The sequence below is a fragment of the Leucopleurus acutus genome (genome assembly GCF_964270905.1).
Source record: "Leucopleurus acutus genome assembly, chromosome: 8".
Classification (NCBI taxonomy): domain Eukaryota; kingdom Metazoa; phylum Chordata; class Mammalia; order Artiodactyla; family Delphinidae; genus Leucopleurus; species Leucopleurus acutus.
This window is the reverse complement of record NC_139151.1, coordinates 21340271-21361706: the sequence shown is the minus strand read 5'-3', so window position 1 is coordinate 21361706 and position 21436 is coordinate 21340271. Positions and strand designations below refer to the sequence as shown.

Here is a 21436-nt window from a genome sequence, read left to right as displayed (position 1 = left end):
CCTGATTCTAGCATTACCTGTGTGACTTTGGCAATTCCCTGCATTCCCTGGGGTTGATTCCTCATCTGAAAAGAAATTGGATTAAATAAGTATTTCTTAACCTTTTCCCGGTCACCAACATGTTTGAGAATCTGATAAAACTATAGTCCCATCTCCCCAGAGGCAAGCTCAAAGAGGCAAAAAATTGCACACATTTTAGGGGGTTCGGTCTCCAAAGCCCATTTGAGGCTTCAAATCCCTGGATTAGGTGATCTCCAAGGTCTCATCAACGCTGACATTCTGTGAGTCTACAAGCGCCCGCGATGCTGTCAGAATGATTCTTAAGAGACATCAAATTTGGAGGGATTTATATAGAAACAGATGAAAAAGGATACAAAGAAAGGAGCCTGTGAGCAATGCATTGCTCAGCCACAGTTCTTTGCCCTTTCCAAATTTAGGACGCACAGTAGTCATAGGTGAGAGGTTTTGGCGGGAAGGTCCCCGGGTGGGCGGGGAACGCCGGGGTGGGGTAAGGAGACCCGAGCCAGACCCAGGTTTCTGCAGCCCTCCGCTCCGCCCACCAGGGCTCGCTCTTGCCCTTCGGCTGGGTGGCCGAGGATCTGGGCGGGCCGGTCTGCTATCCCGCCCCTGGCAGCGGCGAGGCAACGGGGAGCATGGAGGGCGCCGGAGCCCGGAAGAAACGCGCCGTCCAGGCCCCGCCCATCTGCCCTCCCTCACACCCGCCCGCCCGCGGACGTCCGCGGTGCTCCGGTCGCCATGGTGACCAATCGAGGCCCAGTCCCGCCCCCGCCCCTCTTCCCCGGCCCCCTGACGTCGGCGCACGTCAGCGGCGGCGCGCGCCTGGCTGGGCCCTGCGGAGCGGGAGGGACTGAGCGAAGGAGTGAGCGGAGCGGCCGTCGCCCGAGCGGAGCTGAGCAGCCAGCCAGCCTGCCCGCCGCCCTCCAGCCCGCGCTCCAGTCCGCAGTGTCTAGCAGCGGGGCCCAGCATGGTCATGGCGGATGGCCCGAGGCACTTGCAGCGCGGGCCGGTCCGGGTGGGGTTCTACGAAATCGAGGGCACGCTGGGGAAAGGCAACTTCGCCGTGGTGAAGCTGGGGCGACACCGGATCACCAGGACGGAGGTGCGGCCCGGGGCTCGGCGGGAGCGTCCGAGGCGAGGGTTCTGGAGAGGAGCTTGACCGAGAGGGGCGGCCGCAGCGGGGGCCTGGGGAGATCCGAGAGGCCGGGTCACTAGCTGAGGCGAGAGGGCCTGGGAGTATGAGGACCCAGGAGGTCCAGGGGTCGGTGAGCGCCGCAGCGACCGGGGCCGCGTCACCCGGACCCCAGTGTCGTCCGATTGGAAGCCCGACCAGCAGGGGCTTTGCCTTTCCTAGGCCACCACCGTGGCCACACGGAATTTCACCCAGAGCCTCCCACCCGAGCCGTGACCTGGTCTGTGGCCTCCGCTCTGGAGCCCAAGTTCCGCGTCTTCCCTGCTTTCAGCTGGGGGTGGGGTGGGAGGGGAAGTCTCCGTGCTCCTGGGCTGCGCGGTGAGAGACGTCGCCAGCCCCGAGGAGGGGACCGCCTGTGCTCGGACTCCCCGGACTGGGCTTCGCGCGGCTCCCGGGATCCCGGCGCCCCTCCCCCGCGCGAGGAAGGGGCCACTGGCCGGGAATGCCCGGGCCGCCACTGTCCATCTTCTCTTTCTCTTTTTGCCAGACAGTATCTCTGACTTAGTGTCAGGCTAGTTTGATCTCGTGCCTGAGGCATTTCCACCTATTACTCCAGACAATAGAGCTGGTTAAAATGGTCATCTCTGCATTTGCACAGTTGGTGGGTTGGTCTTTCTTATCCTAGGTTATCCCTTTACCAGGTGTGCATTCTGGCTGTGAGTACGCGTTCCTTAAGCCGCAGCATATTCTGCCTCTCTACTCATAAAGCCCTCGACTGCTTCCTGACGGTGAAGCTAGCATCCCCCCCTCCATTGCACATTCTAATGCACCGCACATATTTTCTCGCAAGTCTCTGTTCTTACCTAACCCGCCCCCCCTTCCTTTCACCGCTTCGAGCTGCTCTCCTCAGGGTCTCTATTTTAAGACGTGCAAATTAAATACTTTAGAAAAACGGTAGAAACAAAACCGTTCTTTAGAATAAAACCTTGTGTTTTTGACGTACTCTACTGTGCCTCATTGTAGTTGTTCTGGAGTTTCACCCTTTTTCAGTTTTTTTCTTTCTTCCAGTTTTCATCCTATTCAGTGTTTCCCCTTATTAGTGCGAAATGTACCAGAGTTCGGATATGAACGTAGAATTCTTTTTAGAATGGCTGTGTAAGGTAAAGGACATTTGAAAACTAGAGGGATTTTTGTAGCTGTTGTTCTTAGAAGTTTTGCTGAATGTGAAGAATTCCATTTCCAAAAAGAAGGGGCATATGTCATTGTGTCATCCTCACTTTTTGCCCTCCCCTGTTTATCCGGAGGCAGCCGAAATCCGGCTTATGTTTTTAGCATCAGGACCAAAATCACAAATTTTCCTCTCACAAATTTACCAGAGTTAGAAATTTAGGTTAAGTTTGTATTGATAAATAATGTGACTATAGTGAGATTACTTAATCTGATCCCAGCATTTTTAAAAACGAAGAAAGAAGTTAATTCCATTCCTCCAAAGAACGATGGCCCAATGCCATGCTATTTGCCCTTTAATTACGTGAAAAGAAGGCATTTGTAATGGGTATTTTTATATGGGTCCTTGCTTAATGACTCTAAAAATCAAACAAATTTCACAAAGGACTTCTACAGAACTTTTGAACTAGATTGTTAGGTGGTTGAATTCCAAACCCATCAGCACATAACATTTTTTTCTCATCAGCTCTTATAAGTATTAATTGAAAGATTTAATTGTCAGCTGTTACTTATTAGGTCAAATTTAGGTAATATAGTATCTATTTAAGAACTGCTTAAGGAGAGCTGATAAGTGACTGACACTTTTTCTTGAGGTTGTCCTTTCAAACCGTAACTTTTAAACTGATATATTTTGTAGGGCTAGGGGGCAGTGTGGAGTAGTATCATGGTTTGGCTATCAGTGAGATCAACGCATTTGTAATTGAAGGCACAGGTCAGATCATGAAAGAGCACTCAGATCCTGAATTGTGTGCATAGTATATTTGTGTAAAATGATTTAAAGTAAAAGCTAAATTTCTAGTCCGTAGAACCCATCTATCGTTGCTTTTCTAAGAAAGTGTTCTTAACATTTAAAAAGAAATAGTGTGAATTTAAGATGGGTGGGTATGAGTGTTGTGGTAACTGGAGATATTAAAGATGAGAGGGGTGAGGGAGATAGCAAGGCATGTCAAGTTTTATAAAGTTGCTCTGTGAACTTTTGTGGTAATTTTCGTTAAGAATTGTTTAGCACAGATGCAATTGTTTCTTACTGTAGTTTGCTATTTGTTAATGAGGATTTAAAGCAGTATTTTTTATCTTTATTCACTGGGTAAATATTTGTATCTTTAATAAATACAACAACTACCTCAAATACTATAAGTAAGATGGATAGTGGAAACTTTAAAGTGTTGTTTAACATTATTTGAGGTTCTCATTGCTGAACATACAGTAATTATAGTGAGAACAATTAATATGGCATAAAGAACAATATCAATAAAATATGATTATACTTACTGCTTAGAAAGATTTCTTCAATATAGTATGCACTGACATCAGTATTAGTTTGTGTGTTTTAAAATGTAAGGGTCTTGGGCTTCCCTGGTGGCGCAGTGGTTGAGAGTCCGCCTGCCGATGCAGTGGACACGGGTTCGTGCCCCGGTCCGGGATAGATCACACATGCCACGGAGCGGCTGGGCCCGTGAGCCATGGCCGCTGAGCCTGCGCGTCCGGAGCCTGTGCTCCGCAACGGGAGAGGCCACAGCGGTGAAAGGCCCGCGTACCGCAAAAAATAAATAAAATAAAATGTAAGGGTCTTTTTTCCCAAGTTTGAACTCCAGGCAAATTTTAGGGTTCAGTTTGAACAGCTAAGTGATGAACAGTTGGACCCTTTTATTTTTAATTTGTTCTCCGTCTCTTGTTCTGTATCACTGAAAAATGATGTATTTTCACAGAGCTTGGGAGATCCAATACTGCCTTTTAGGTGGAAAAAAAAAAATCAGTAGACAAAAGAGATCTTCATTTTGGTCTAATCTATCAAATAGCTTAACATTGTTTAAGAAATATAATTACATCATCATCTGAAGCAGTGTTCTAATGTTAGATCTCTATGTAAATTTTACACACAAAAGGGAAGGCAGGTGATGGTAGAATCCAGCTTCTTAATATAATACTTCATAAAAGCTTTGTAGTATTGGTTTGTGATTTATGAATTAGAGTAGCTAATTTTATAAAATTAACATAATGGAAAAAGAATAGTAGCATTTAGACTGTTAAACTATTTTAGGCAGTAGTGGTTGCTAGTTTGCTATGCTGTGAGTGTCCTTGAGAAGTGTATTTTATTAATACTGCACTAGTAAAGAACTTTTTCCCTCTAACTAAGCATATGACTAGTTTTTTGTTGTTGTTTTTTTGTCTGTTAAATAAAATTTCAGAAAAGTCATTTGTGCCCTTAAACTTTTTGGTCTCTATAAAAGAAACATAATCTTGCTGTAGAAAATATCAAGAAGAATATAGTGCACAAAAAAGTACATGTGTAATTCCTCCCTCAGTGGAAATAAATCATTCTTAACATTATGGTATATTTCCCTCCAGTCTTTCTTTTTTTTTTAATGCTTTTTTTTCCCCATAGATGAGATCACATGGTAGATATACTTATATAAATTGTATCTTCTTTTTCCACTTATCATTATAGCCTAAACATTTTGCTTATTATATATAACTTTATTAAACATTTTTAATAGCTGCATAATGTTCTACCTTGTAGATGAATCCTATTTTACTTAACAGTTTTCTTATTTAACATTATGCAGTTTCAAGTTTTCACTTACAATAAATAATTTGCAGCGAATAATTTTTATGTATATAACTCTGTATCTGCATTTTCAGTTATTTTAAGGGGGAGAGATTGGAGGTAAATTCCTAGAAGGGAAATTACCAAGTAAGAAGGTATTGTTTTTACATTAAAGAAATAGTGTATTTTTATTATCAAATCTATCATGTTTATTATTGAACATTTTTAAAAGTGAAGATAAATGAAAAGAATTAACTATAATATCACCACCCAGAGCTAACCATCATTAGTTATTTTCACACCTTTTCTGTGATAATTGAGTTTTCCTCAATACCATACCTCTTGTGTTGCTTGGCTAAAGAGCATATGAATGTGTGGTCCATGGAATCTTAAAGATATTTCACACAGATTCTGAAAATTATTTTATTAAAATGGCATGTAGGTATTACTTATAATTAAGAAAATCTGGAATATAAAGCATAGCAAGGGACTTTCAAAAACTGCTTTTTTCACTGAAAATCATTCTGTGTGCATTTGGGCACTTTTATATTTAGGCATAATTCGTAAACTAACTACTACCTTAAAATGTAAGCATTTTTAAAGCTTTCCAAATAGTTAAGTACAAAATTGCATTTTTAGAGCAAAGGTAGAAACAAAAGAAGGGCATATTACACCCTGATTATGGTATTTCTTGAGGAAGAGAACTCAATTTTTTAATACATTTGAATTTTATATTTTGCTTTAAAATTTTAAGACTCCTCTCTGTAGTCTTGGTGTTAATCTTGTTCTGTAAAATATTCCAGATGTCAAGAAGCAGCTGTACTATGTGCAACAGGAGGAATTGTTACCAAATAAGTTAACCAGTAATGTTTGTATCTAGGCCTATGTATGATCTTTAACTGTGTGTTGAAATAAAAATTAGATTTTTCATGGAACATATATGCTTTACTAGAAATTGTTCTTTAGTTTCTTGGCACTCCAGACAAGTAAAATTTGTCAAGTTTATTCTGCTACATATTGTTCAGAATGATCTGTTCTTTGGGAGGAGGGGGAGACAAACATGCAAAATACGAGTTGTATAAATTTTTATATTCTGTAGAAATGCTTAACAGGGTTTCATGCATTCTGCTTTTAATTCCACTGGGAAATTCTGTCCCAGTCATCAGGCAATTAAGAAACCATTTATTTGGAAATAACTGAAACTGGCCTCGATTCCTGGATTCACATGATGTTATTTGATTTATGGCCCACTACTGATGGCAGATTCATTTCCTTGGAGCCAAATGGATTCCAGAAATTCATTAAGATATCTTTCTTTCCTCTTTAGTGTACCTAATACCTCTTCTACTTTCCACCTCCATATTTTTAAAATATGTCATTTATGTAAAAGTTCCTTTATACAGGACATTTGTGGAGAATGCCTTCTCACCCTTCAAAGAGAAGCAGCCCATATATCCAGTTTGAGTTTATTGGAAGCGTGAAAGATGGTTACATTTGGGAATTTCATCAGAAACTTTTCATTTTAAAAAACATTTAAAAAATACTTTAAACAGGTTAACATGGGAATCTTGGATGAATTAAACTGAAAATTTGTTTTTTCTTCTTTAAAGTAAACATAGTATTTATGTGTTTTTCCCCCAATTACAAAAGATATGTATGTTCTTTGTAGACATTGTTGAAAAACTTGAAGAAGAAAATAAACATTCCTATTTTAATTCCACCATCCAGACCAAGAGACAACCACTGTTAATATTTGGTTCATATACTCTTAGCTATTCACATATATTTTTTATATATATATATATATAATAAAATTGATGTCATCTATACATATAATCTGTGTTTTTTACTAAATCTGTTATTAACATTTTCCCATTTAAAAAAATAATGTCTAAAAGCATGGTTAAATAATATCCTTGCATATGACTCTCTGTATTTCATTTAATCAATTTCCTGTTATTGAACATTTAGATTATTTCTCTCTCTTGCTGTTTCTCTTTCTAAAATAATATTTCAGAGCACATTCCTGTATATACATCTTTGTGCGTCTGTCTGATTATTTCCTCAGGGTAATCCCATAGCAGTGGAATTCTTGGGTCAGGGAGTATGTCCTTACATCCATATCTGATGGCATGAGATGCCAAATTACCTCCAAAATAGGAGTACCTAGTAATTTTTGTCAGGAAGAATACATAATTTATAAATCTTTCCCAGTTTGATAGGGAAAAACAATATTTTTATTTGAATTTGCATTTCTTTGATTTACTTTGATTACAGTTTTATAAGATGACTGTTTACATTTCTTTTGTGAATTGCTTTTTGTCTTTGGGCCAGTTTTTTTAATTGAGTTTTCTTTTTGTTGATTTATTTAAGTACTTTTTAAGATAGATTATTTTTTGTTTGTTTGTTTGTTTGTTTTTGTGGTACGCGGGCCCCTCACTGTTGTGGCCTCTCCCGTTGTGGAGCATAGGCTCCGGACGCGCAGGCTCAGCGGCCATGGCTCACGGGCCCAGCCGCTCCGTGGCATGTGGGATCTTCCTGGACCAGGGCATGAACCCGTGTCCCCTGCATCGGCAGGCAGACTCTCAACCACTGCGCCACCAGGGAAGCCCTAAGATAGATATTTTTAATCACTTCGTTTTATAGTCTTAAAAATTCTCTGTTCAATTTTTATGGATCTAAAAGTGTAGTGACATTTACCTTTCCTCCAATCTCTTTTCCTTACACACCATTATAAAAGTCAGATTAAATTTTAATGAGGATTTATTTTATTGTGTAAATTCTTACATTTTAAAAGTCAAATTTTAAACTGGAAAAAAAGTTTAATTTATTTATTCTTAAAGGATAACTGGAGAACTCCATGTCAGTTTTATTGCTGCTTTCAGAAACCCTTTCATTGTAGACCACTCAATCACAATCACTATTCAATCAAACAATAGGCTGGTATGTTCTGATTCTACCTGTGATTTAATGTATAAGCTTGAAAAGTGCGTTCACTTTTTTAATTTCAGAGGTCTAATTATATGGTAAGGATTTTGCTCCTTGGTACTTCAGAAGGACAGTGTAGAATTAGTGTATTAGTAGTAAATAGCACTGAACCACATATTACCTGAGACAGCAAACATACGTTAATCCCTTCTGATTTTTTACTAGAAGGATAGCTCTTATTGTGTAACTCCTTATACAGTCCCCCAAAGCCAGTTTTGTGTGTGGTTTCTTTAAGTGCATGAGATTAATATTTCTTTTATGAGAAGTGAAATAATTGTTTCTAAAAGTATCAAAAAGTGTACCATTACCATTAAATTACATTTTGAAACTTGAAAAAATCCCTTTTATCCATCAGCTTAACACTATTTCATTTCTGCTCTTACATTTAATTCTTTGTCTTCTTTGCAAATTTGTGTTTTACATAGTTGTTACTTTTACTTTTTTTTTTTTTGCTTAACATTGTTGGAAACATTTCTATGTATATAGTCTTCATAATTAATATTTAAATCTTATTAAATAATATAACCATTTTATAGAGAACTTAGAGAAATAATAAAATGAAAATGACTAATGTTTCACAGATGGAGAAGTTAGCATATATAATAAATATAACTTCATTTCACTTTTCTTTTTTTTTCTTATTAAAAAAGTAGTTCATGCTCATTGAAGAAAAATTGCACTGAAAAGTAAATCAGGAAAATAAAATAATTCATGATTTTTTTTTCACCCACCAATAACATTTTTGTCTTATTTATATCTAGTTTTTATTGGTCTTTTTCTATATATACCTTGTGTTGAGACTGCAATGATATCCTGATTTTTTAATTTAATATTTTAGTCTCATCATTTCTCCATATTATTAAAAGGAACTATTTTAATAGCTGTATAACGGTCATAATATAAACCTACCATAAATCATGTACTTATTTCCCAATTATTGTTTCTATTTTTTATATTATAAGCAATACTCTTGAATATATTTACACACAAATCTTCATCATCATTTCAGATTATTTTCTACAAATAAATGCTCAGAAATAGAAGCCTTAGGCTAAATGGGACGGATGATTTTTAAGGTTCTTGCAAAAGATTGCCAAATCACCTTCCAGAAAAATTATAACCTATTTTATATTCCTACTAACAGTATATAAAAATGGCCATCTCATTGAATTTTAGCTCACAAGGGTGTTTTTTCATCTTTATGAATATAATTTGAAAAAGTATTTTTGAGATATAATTGACATATAACATTATATTAAGTATATATACATTTTCCTATTTATGAGGTTGAATATCCAGTGTTGCTACTTTACATGGGATTTAGTTTGATAGTAATTATTCTAGTTTATCCAATACGCTCTCCAAAGTTGTATAGGAAACCTTCCTTTTGTGTCCTAGCAGAAGAAATATTAATTTTTTATCACCATATAAATTCATTGAAGGTTTTTTTAAGATATTGTATGCATAATTGGGTATTAGTTGAATAATTTAGATGAGCAACACCAAAAATGGATCCTTTGATTTGGAGTCTCTTGCTTGACTTTGTTGTAACCATGAGATTTTGTCCTTGGTACTATGTTCAGAACGAAGTAGAGAAGGGATGCAGAGAGGAAGTTCCCAGAAATCTAAGTTCATAGTTATCTTGTGTGTGTGTGTGTGTGTGTGTGTGTGTGTGTGTGTGTGTGTGTGTGTGTGTGTGTGTGTGTGTGTGTGTGTGTGTGTGTGTGTGTGTGTGTGTGTGTGTGTGTGTGTGTGTGTGTTTTGCGGTAGGCGGGCCTTTCACTGTTGTGGCCTCTCCCGCTGCGGAGCACAGGCTCCGGATGCGCAGGCTCAGCGGCCATGGCTTATGGGCCCAGCCGCTGCGCGGCATGTGGGATCTTCCCACACTGGGGCACAAACCCGTGTCCCCTGCATCGGCAGGCGGACTCTCAACCACTGCGCCACCAGGGTAAGCCCCATAGTTATCTTTAAAATGAACTAGTGGAGCACAACTCTTTTGTAAATTCAGAATTTCGTACAACATTGGGGAAATCCTCCAATGCAGATTTTTGTTGTTCATTAAATTTGTTTTCCAAAATGTGTTCTCTTTGTTCTCACGGACCTATTAAGTTCCTTGAAGGTAGGAATCATATATTGTTCATTTTTGTATCCTGGACATAATTCCGGGCATACAACAGGTGCTCAGTAAATGTGTGAATAATAGGCTCATTGAAGAGTGAAAAGATAGAACTTGAAGTTAGAAGGCCTGTGGGTTTTTTCCCATTAATTCACTTGAGCTTTAGAACCTTTGTAGATTATGTAACATCTTTTGAACCTCAGTTTCATCAACTGATGAGTGTACTGCTTGTTCCATTTACTTCAAAAAATTGAGATATAAATGAGATAAAATATATGAAAGTATCATGTTAAATTAAAAAGTGCTGTACAATTGTGAAAGTCATCATCATATTTCTGGGAAGTACTTGGTAAAGAGTCCCATTGTTAAGAAATTACCTGGAAGAGTATAGCAGAGATGACTACCTACCTGATCACCAAAACTCCACTCTTTCCTCTTCTTCCTGGACCTAGAGCTCAAATGTTTCTTGGCCTCCCTTACATTTAGGTATGGTCATATGACTAAGTTTTAACTATTGTGTGCCACTTCCAGGACTGGCCCATAAAAACCTCTCAGGAGGGCTCCTCCAAGCTTTTCTCTCCTTCTGTCTGACTGGAATGGGGACAACCTTCAGGGTTGTCTGTCCTTTTTTTTCTTTGGCCATGAGCAGCGTGGCTTGTGGGATCTTAGTTTACCGACCAGGGATTGAACCCGGGCCCCCTGAAGTGAAAGCACAGAGTCCTAGCCACTGCACCACCTGGGAATTCCCAGGACTGTCTATCCTTTACCCTTTACCACCTTTATTTAACCCTTTAAAGGTAGTAAAGACTCCTTGTATACATCGTATGACTGCATGGAAGAGGGCTACCTGCTAACTTCTTTATCCGTCCAGTTTTGCTGCATGAAAAATAAACTTCCGTTGTGTTCAAATCAGTGTACGTTTTGGGGTCTACTTGTTATAGCAGTTAGACTAGCCCTGACTATTACAAGGAGCATGCTAACACACAATCTACTTTTTCATAATCCTCTGAAAGCAGCCTTACAAACAAGGGGTAACAGTGTGAAGATATAAATATATAGCCTTGTGGTCCACATACATACAGTCTGTGACCCGAGATAAAATTGAGGAGAGAATTATATTTTGTCATTAGAGAATTTTTTGGCTGAGAACAGTTAAATAATGAGTTTATAACTTAATAAAATTTAATTAGGTAACATATATTTTTCACTTTTTCATTATTTGAGGCCCAGATTCCAAAAGAGTATCAAAGAGGAGAAATCTCTTGGTAATACCTCACTTTAATTGGTATTTAGTATTTAAACTTTTTCTTTAACATTAAATATGATGCTCAAGATATATATAATAAAAAATTTTCTTAATGACAATAACCATGCTGAGATTTTTAAAACCATGATTCCTTTCTATTTATTTTTTCTGTTTATTAGATAATTGTGACCCATTTCATTATAAAAGCTTTTTGTTGGGGAGGGACTACTGGTATGTAGATGCACTCCAGAAATTGTAGGGCAAGAAATTTTCTTCGAAATATGCATGTCTATGAAACTCCATGTTACCTTCCTAAGGAATGTTGAGGAAATTAAAATATACACTTATCTTTTTATCTGGCAGCTTTTACCCAAAGTTACCCAAAATAACTGATAATCCTGTATTCTATCATACTGTAGTTGGGCAGGGCGGTCATCTTACATGTATTGGTTTGAGGTGGTTCAATAATGTTCCTACTAGCAAGTACAATATTAATCAGTCACTCCTCTAGCAGTCAAAGTTTAGCACTTTTTACTTTCTAGAATATTTTGATATGGGAATAAATAAAATACCACCAAACATAATGAAAATAGCTATCACAAAACCTGCAAACTTTACTGCCTAGAGAAGGAGCTACCCCCTTTCTTCTTAGGCAATAAATTTAATTTTACTTGTCATGTTTAGTAATCTTATTTCCCTTGGGAAGCTTGAGTTCTTCTATGAGTTACAATTAATTCAAATTAGGAAACAAGCTATGGACAGCAAAATAGAAATAGAGAAAGGTAAGAAGTAAACCTTACTGTAGAACTTTAAGAGATAACAGGAAAGGACAGGGCAACTGTAATGAAAGAAGAAAAAATGTATTAACAGGAGCCTAAGGGAATTAAGTGAGTTGACAGGTTGAGTCCTATTTTCTTGGTTACCTTTTAGGAGTATTGAACTATTATACCACATACAATAATTGATATAAAAAATTACCCTGAAACAACAACATAAGACCGAATTATGTTCAGAATGCTTTTGGGTAGAATGTGAAGTACATTTCAGAGTTTTTTCAGAACTTGTTAAAGTTTGGGTAGTTCCCAATTTTCTGAAAGTTTTATCTGAGTCAGAATAGCTTATTTCCTAACCAAATGCCAAATACTAATTTAAAAAAATTAGTTCTTTTTGGTTCCATGAAGAAAGTACGCGATTGTTGATTTCTGACTACCTAGTTATTCACCTTCAGATGCATTTCCTTCAAATTGTTAACTTTTGAGTGGTTTGGGTTCCTATCTAGTTATGACAGGAAGAGGCCACATTTTTTGAAATCAAATTCCTTTAAGGAAGTAAAAATTTAGTGTGATTACTAACATTTGAGTTTTTGCACTTGATTTTTAAAACAAAATTTAATCCAATTGGTATCTTTTCATGTAGATGAGTTTTAATTATTTACACTTAGTTTTTTTCCAGAAAGGTATATCTCTATGCTTTGGAACCTATCACTTGCTTTTCTAGAACAATTGTATTTCAGTATAAAAGAAACTGTCTTTTACTGGCTGATCATTTGTTTATAGGTACTTTGCAGTGGGATGATAACTAATTGAAACTGCTGAGATTTTATTTTTTCGGTTTTTAAATGGAATAAGGAGTTATAGTTGTACTGAAAGAGAAATATGTTTTATTCAAGTAACTTTGCAGGGTTATTCTTCATAGCACATTAGAGACACTCCCAAACAATCTGCCACAGTGCCTTATACATGGTAGATGTTTAAGAAATACTTGTTGAATGATGAATGAATGAGCATTGAATTTAAGCTAGTTGTCATCGTCACAGGGACCTACAGGCGAGGTCTTAGATGTCATTTTTTTAAAAGATTCTTAACTGGAAATGTTAACCATTGTATACTAATTGTATTTATTTGTGTCTGGGATGCAGGTGGCGATAAAAATAATAGATAAGTCTCAGCTGGATGCAGTGAACCTTGAGAAAATCTACCGAGAAGTACAAATAATGAAAATGTTAGACCACCCTCACATAATCAAACTTTATCAGGTATGACTTAGCTTTACACCTCTCCATTCTTTTTACATTCAATACTCTATTTTACATCATCATTTTTCTCTTTTATGTTAGTTTTTTTAGTCTATAAAAAGATAACTATATGCTTTTATTCATCTGAATACATCCATTTTTCTATATTTAAATTAAAAATTAAGAAATAAAAAACTACTAGCAGCTTAATTTTAAGTTGTCTCTCAGACTGTAAGTTATTTGATTGCCAAGTTTGTAGTTGTGCGTTTATGATAACATGCTTAAACCTGCTGGGTTTTGGTGGTGGTACCATTAATGAGGATATGGCAGTTTTGCTTACTTAAAAAATATATTGTTTATGTTTTATGAAATACAAAGGCTAAAATAGTATATTACTTAGTGGCATACTTTATAATACCTAGAGCCAAATGTTTATTTTGGGGGGGTTCTTTTATCAGATTAAGTAAATAAGTTATTTTTTTTAATTAACTTTATTAAGATACAGTTTTGTTAAAATAAGCTGCACCTCTTTCAAGTGTAAAGCCATGTTTTTTTTGTTGTTGTTTTTTAAAATTTATTTTATTTTTGGCTGTGTTGGGTCTTCACTGCTGTGCGTGGGCTTTCTCTAGCTGTGGTGAGTGGGGACAACTCTTCATTGCGGTTCGCAGGCTTCTCATTGTGGTGGCTTCTCTCGTTGCGGAGCATGGGCTCTAGGTGCACAAGCTTCAGTAGTTGTAGCACACGGGCTCAGTAGTTGTGGCTTGCAGGCTCTAGAGCGCAGGCTCAGTAGTTGTGGCGCACGGCTTTAGTTGCTCCACAGCATGTGGGATCTTCCCGGACCAGGGCTTGAACCCGTGTCCCCCACATTGGCAGGTGGATTCTTAACCACTGTACCACCAGGGAAGCCCAAGCCGTGTTTTTGTAAAAGGAAGATTTTTCTCAGATTTTTGAAGAGTAATTTATATTTAAGAATGATAATGTAATATAAAACCCTTTTTTATATTTCTATTCCTTAATATTTAGAATTTTTATATTGGAAAACTGTTTTTAAGCTAAAATGTTACAGTATGCTAGTCTATGACTTTGATCTCTAAAGTATGATGTGTGTACCTAGTGGTGTGCTGGGCTCAGCCTGTACTTGCTTGTGAGAGCTGATTGTTAAATTTTCAGAACTTTTGTGAGCCAGTTAACACCATGTTAGTGTCAATAGCTCAAAATCAGCGATGGTAGGAGTATTTTTACACCACAGAAATTGGTTTACAAGTCAGGCTCTTTTTTTTTTCCTCAGAGAGCTAGTGCTAGCACACTACTCTGTGCACTCAAATTGGTTAGCACAAGTATCCCTTGGGGTATAATAAGAAAATATTAGAACTTCTAATTCTGTTTATCTTTTATATTTATCTTCTTGTGTGCCTCTTATAATGTATATAATATATTTATAAAATGGCACAAGTATGTAATTTGTGTCTCTATGTGTATATACTCATAAATATATATACATATATGTGTATATATACATTTACCTCTATACATACATACATGTATATATTTGGCTACATGACTTTATCAATAGAGATTTATAATGTAAACCATGTGGAGACCATTGGAGAGCATTACTGTTAGTTGAGAATGAGAGACTATGGTGTGCCACTCAAAACAATTCCTAAAACTGCAGAGGGCCTCTTAGAGCAAAGTTATGTCAGTGTTTCCCCCCTTAGGCTTCTTTTTTTTTCCCTAAAGAGGATACTTATAAGAAACTAATCACATCCTTAGAAGTCTGATGACCCATAACTCAAACTGAGGTTAAAACTACCATGATTCTTCAGCTATACTTCAATTAAAAAACAAAACAAATAAACCAAAAAAACTACCACGATTCACATGATAATTCTGTCTTTATATGAACTCCAATAATCAGTTACATTAACTTACTGTTGGAATTGTTTAGACCCAAATTGTAGGTAGCTCTTAGTTTTCAGACCTGTTTTAGGAATAGTCCTAAACTTAAATGTTAGAGCAAAATTAGTTTTTAGCCTTTCAGTAGATAGCACTTAAATATTACATTGTTAGCATGTGCCAGTATGTATGTTCCTTTCTGAATTTAGAAAAACTAATTTAAATAAAAGTGTATAGCAGTGGAGCTATGAAGAAGCTTTTGAACAATGTTTTAAAATAACAGTACTTTGTAAAAATATGAAAGTATAGTAGGAGGACTACCACATTGTGCCAGATTAGCTAGGTTACAGGCCAGATTACCTGAGCTCTATTTTATAAGCTCTACCATATAACACAGCTAGAAAAGTCAGTGAGGAGGTAAAAAGTTGATCTTCAAAATTCCTGTTACCTATATTAGTATTTTTCAAACATGAATGTGCATTATAGTCACCTGAAGATTTTGTTAAAATGATAATTCTTTGTCAGTAGGTCTGGCATGGGATCTGAGATTTTGCATTTCTAACAGAAGCCTGGGCAGTGCCGCTGCTCCTGCTGCTGGTCTGTGGACCACATTTGGAAGATGAAGGGTCTAGATTTTTCACAAAAATATTAACATAAGGATATTGTCAGTCTTGTAAACCTCACCAGCTTCTGAATTATTCATAACTTGATACTTTTATTAGTAGTTTTAATTTAGGTAACTCCATAGAATGTTGCAATCTTTTCCTGTGAGACTAATGTGGAATTATTTATCAATAGGTAATGGAGACCAAAAGCATGTTGTACCTTGTGACAGAATATGCCAAAAATGGAGAAATTTTTGGTAAGCACATTTCTTTCCATTTTTTTTTAAATTTGAAAATGTCAGTAAGCTTTATGAATAGAGTATCTTCTATTAATTCTCCTGCTTGTTTAAAAGTTGCTAACATGAATTAGAAATTTTTAAGCATTAGAACATAATAAAATATCCAGTAAGCTAAAGATATGGAATATAATTTAGTCTCTTGTATTTATGATATTAAAGCTATTGCTTAATTCTTTCATCTGTGTTAAAGAGATTGGAGAATCAAAGATAGGGGGAAACTTTCAGTCATATTGCAAAGGAGATTTTCTTTCATTTATCTTCCTTTTTACCTTTCTTTCCAGGGTAAAGATAGTCAGATATTTATTGAGCTTGTACTATGTCTCAGACATTGTACTAGGTGTAGGGGATACAGTGGTGACCTAAATAACACAGTCCCTGCTATTGTGGATCTTATAGTTTAGTAAGCTGTTAACTTTAGCTATAAGACCTCTGGGAAGTCACTAAACTTCTCTGGGACTCAGTTCCTTTGTCTCTAATAAAAAAATATTTGATTAATTGGTTTCTATGATACATTCTAACCCTTAAAAAATTATAACTATTTTATTGGTTTTAGCTTTCATCTATTTTATTTTTACTTTATGGAGCAAGAACACTGTAGGTAGTCTAAATGTTTTGTTTTTTAACCTAAATTTAGCCCGAAATTGTTTTTTAAACAGCTTTATTGAAGAATTCACATACAGTAAATTGCGCACATATAATGTGTACAATTTAATAAGTTTTCACACACAGATGCATGAAACAGACCGCCACCACAGAAGTTTCTTTGTGACCCTTTGTAATCTTTCTTGCCCCACCTCACCACCAGGCAAGCACTGATTTGTTTTCTGTCACTATAGATTAGTTTATGTCTTCTACAGTTTTATTATATTAAGGTGCTTATATAGTCTGTACCCTTTCTTTGTCTGGCTTCTTTTTCTCAGTTTAATTATTTTATGATTCATCCATTTTGTTGCATGTAATAACATATCGTTTCATTTTATTGTAAGTAGTATCCAATTTTGTAAATATACCCCAAGTTGCTTATCCATTCATGTATGGATAGACATTTGGATTGGTTTCAGTTTGGGGCTGTTACACATGAATTGCTATGGACATTCATGTACAAGTCTTTAACTTACAGTCTACCCTCAAGTAATATTCACCACTTCACATAGAGTGTAAGAACCTGGCAATAATATACTTCTGTTTAACCCTTCCTCACCGTTATTTCTTTGTCATACATTTTATTTATACCTATTTTATAAAACACAAAATACAGTGTCATTAATTTTGTTTAAAAAGTCAATTATGTTTTAAAGAGATTTCAATATTTTTAAAAATCTTATACATTTACTAGTGGAGTTACCATTGCCACATCTCTGTATGTAGATGCATGTTTTCATCTTCATTCCTTTATGTGGATACATATTTTTATCTGGCATCATTTTTCTTCTGCCTGAAGGACTTTATTTAGCATTTCTTGCAGTGGAGGTCTGTTGGCGATGAAATCTTTCAGCTCTTGTATGTCTAAAATAATCCTTATTTTGTCTATTTTTAAATGATATTCGTACTGGGTATGTAATTCTAGGTTGACTTTTTTCCTTTCAGTGCTTTAAAGATATTGCTCCACTGTCTTCTCATTTGCATTATTTCTGACAAGAAATCTGCTGTCATCCTTTTCCTTTATTCTTCTGTATATAATGTGCCTTTTTTTCCCTCTGGCTGCTTTCAGGATTTTCTGTTTACCACTGGTTTTAACAGTTTGATTATGATGTGCCTTTGTGTGGTTTTCTTCATGATTCTTATGGTTGGTGTTCATTGAGCTCCTTGAATCTGTGAATGTTAAGTTTCCATCAGATTCAGAAAATTTTCAGCTATTATTTTGCTGGCCTCTTTGTCAAAGACTCCAGTTGCACATATATTAGGCTGTTTGAAATCCTCCCACTGCTCACTGATTCCAATTTTGAAAATTCCTCTTTCTGTCTGTATTTCATTTTGGATAGTTGCTATTTCTATGTCTTCAAGTTATTTAAATTCTTTAGCTATTTGTTTCAACTAGAAGCTTCTTAGCTGAAGTTTTAATAGAATGGTGTGGGCTTTGAAGCCAAAAAGATCTGGTCTGCAATGCTGGCTGCACCATATTAATTGTCTTTCAAAAAATCTTTATTGAAAGCTGACTATACGTCCCACACTGTTCTGTGTGTGAAGAGTACCACAATGAAGAAAACAGACAAAAATTCCTTTTCTCAGGAACCTTGCCTTTCAGTGTGGGGAGAGAGACAATATGCAAAATAAGCAAACTGTATAGTGTACTAGATGGTGGTACATGCTATAGCAATAAAGCAAGGAAGGGGGCATGTGGAGTGGGAGAGTTGATTGCAGTATGAAATAGAGTGGTCAGGGAAGGCCTCGCTGACATTTGAACAGACTAGAAAGTACAACCATATAGATATGGGGAAGAGAGGGTGGCCCAAGGAGAGGGAAGAATAAATGCAAAGCCCCTGAGGCAGCAGTGTGCTTGGTGTGTTCAAGGAATAGCAGGAAGTCCAGTGTAGGTGGAGAGAAGCAAGCAAGAGGGAAGAGCAAGAGCTAGCAAGGAGGAATATTAGAAAGGTCAGACGAGGTCGGAACAGTAAATGGGAGGCAGGAGTGGGGCAGATTTGGGGGCTTTGTAGACCATGTAAGGACTTTGGCTCTTACCTTGAATAAAATTAGGGAACCATTAGAGAGGTGTTTGAGCAAAGAAGTGATTGTATCTAAGCTAACATTTTAAAAGCATCACTGGCTGCTGTGTTGAGAATAGATTGTAGTGAGCAAGGATGGAAACAGGGAGACCAGGTAGGAGACCAGTAGTCCCAAGTGAGAGATGATTATGGCTCAGGCCAGGGTAGCAGTAGTGTACATGGTACCAGGTGGTCACTCACGGTATGTTTTGAATGAGTAGAATCAGTAGGATTTCTTGAGAGATGGAGACCACCCAAGTAGAGAATATGATTAGGAAAGAGACCAATGTCTGATCCCCAAGGCACTCAAACATTAAAACCTCAGGAAAATAGAAAGAACTAGCAAAGAAGACAGAGAAGAAAACCTAGAGAATGCAGTATCTTGGAAACCAAATGAAGAAAGTGTTCTCAGGAGGATAGAGTGAACATCTATGTCAGATGTGGCTGATAGTCAAGAAACATAAAGAATGACAATTGACCATTGTATCTGTTTTGGTGGAGTGAGTGAGCCAAAGCTACATTGAAGAGCAGATGAGAGAGGAAAATGGAGAGAGCCAAACAGAAAACTCTTAAAAGGATTTCCACTTCAAAAAGGGAGAAAAAAAAATGAGAAGGTAGTTGAGGTCAAGGGAAGGATTTTGTTTGTTTTTTGCGGTACGTGGGCCTCTCACTGTTGTGGCCTCTCCCATTGCGGAGCACAGGCTCCGGACGCGCAGGCCCAGCGGCCATGGCTCACGGGCCCAGCCACTCCACGGCATGTGGGATCTTCCCCGACTGGGGCACGAATCCGTGTCCCCTGCATCGGCAGGCGGACTCTCAACCACTGCGCCACCAGGGAAGCCCCATTGGAATATTTTTTAAAGCTCCGGGCTGTAGTTTTATGAGTAAACTAGATAGAAATGGCTATTATATGTTAGGTGTCATTTCTATGAAAATAGAATATTCTAAGTTGCTACTTCTTGCTAAGACCATTGATGATTTTATATAAATTGAAGCATAATTTGGGGATTTTTCATGTAAAATAGCTAGAGTAAATATGGAAGATAAGACAGAGTAAACTGTAGATTCAAGTATTACAGGCAAAGCCAGCGAGTTTCTAAGGTGGAGCCCATGAAGACAGTAAAATAGAAGTGGGAAGATGCAGTCCATGGAACATTAATCAAGTAATGAAAAATATGTATAATGTTTTAAGTGAATTCTGAGCCAAAATGTTTTCAGTCTGTTTTAGATGAAACAGAACCACAGAAACAATATTCAACTATGTATTAAGAACTATATATTAAGATTTAATGTTCATGTTTATAATGTTGGAATTACTCTTTACAAATATACCTTTAGTGCCTCCTCTGTGCGGGAGGGCATTGTGTTCCTTTTTTTTTTCTTAATTTTGTATTTAGGTGGCCAGCAAGTCATACTCTGTGTTCTTGAAAAATAACTTGAAATTAAACCCTTCTGTTGCCACAGTCATCACCTTTATCTAGGCTTTCATCCCCTCATGTCTCAATTATGAAGACCTCATGTTTTACCACGCCCTATTTCTTTTCCAGTCAAGTACATTTCTGATATATTTCCTGTTTAATCTTCCCCAACTATTATTTTTGTTATATTACTACTATGTTCATTAACCTTTACTTACCTTCCTATTATTTATTGGATAAAATTCAGAATCTTCAATCTGCAAAAAGGATAACTCCACTAAGTAAATGCATGTGCCCAACTATTCCTTACATAGGTCTACAGATTATCCTTAGGTAAGGACAACCAAATTGCCTCAATTAATAATCAGTCTCCCTCCCTTCCTTCCTTCCTTCCTTCCTTCCTTTCTTTCTTTCTCCCTTCCTTCCTTTCTTCCTTCCTTCCTCCCTCCCTCCCTCCCTTCTTCCCTCCCTCTGTTTGTTTCTTTCTTCCTTTCCATTTTTCTTGGTCTGTATCTTTCTATCTTACAAGTTTTTATTTTTACAAAAGTTAAACATGTACTAAAGTAAGAAGTCAAATAATTCTGCAAGATTTGTTACCAAAAAATACCTGTTTCCCATCCTCTTCCCCACCCCCATTTCCCTTTCTCAGAGGCAACCACTTGTACTTCTTTCAGCTGATTAATTTAGATTTACCTCCATTTTCCTAAGTAATATGCTTATATTGCAGCTTCTGGCTTTTTCTGTTTAAGGCACAATCTTTTGATAGTTTTTGAATTCTTTCCCTACTGCTATAAGTAAGAAGCATATGTTAGAGAGGTGTGTAAGAGCAGTTGTGGAAGACCTTGAGTGTTTGGATAAAGGGTTAGGATTATTTGTCAGAGTGGGCATTTGTGAGCCAGAAGATGGTGAAGAGCCAAAAGGTGATGATATGTGTAAGGACTTTTAGGAAGATAAGTCCAGCAGGTGTGTGTAGTCTGAATTAGAGGAGAGGAAGGAGGCTATTTAGGGGACTGTTTTTATTGTCTAGAGGTAAGAGGCTGAATGCCTAGATTAAGATGTTCGTTGTTAGATTCATGAGAAAAGATTTTAGGCAAAAGGCATTTCCACAATAACAACAAGCCATATTTATTGAGTACTCCCTCTTTGTTGGGTACTATTTAAAATACTTTACGTAATTTATTTATTGAAACCTCACAAAAAACTTGTAAGATAGGCACTGAAAGATTC

The 21436-nt window shown here is 37.1% G+C and overlaps 1 protein-coding gene across 3 annotated transcripts in view; it reads left to right on the top strand.

The window, feature by feature from the left end:
- Positions 1-882: 882 nt before the first annotated feature.
- The window catches only part of SIK2 (salt inducible kinase 2), a 127725-nt gene continuing 107171 nt past the window's right edge, over positions 883-21436 (top strand). For all 3 annotated transcript variants that reach the window (XM_082844781.1, XM_082844780.1, XM_082844782.1), the window contains exons 1-3: positions 883-1120; positions 13194-13310; positions 15984-16047. In XM_082844781.1, coding sequence (XP_082700907.1) covers positions 986-1120; positions 13194-13310; positions 15984-16047 — 316 coding nt within the window. In that variant the 5' untranslated portion in view covers positions 883-985. The remainder of the gene's footprint in view (positions 1121-13193; positions 13311-15983; positions 16048-21436) is intronic.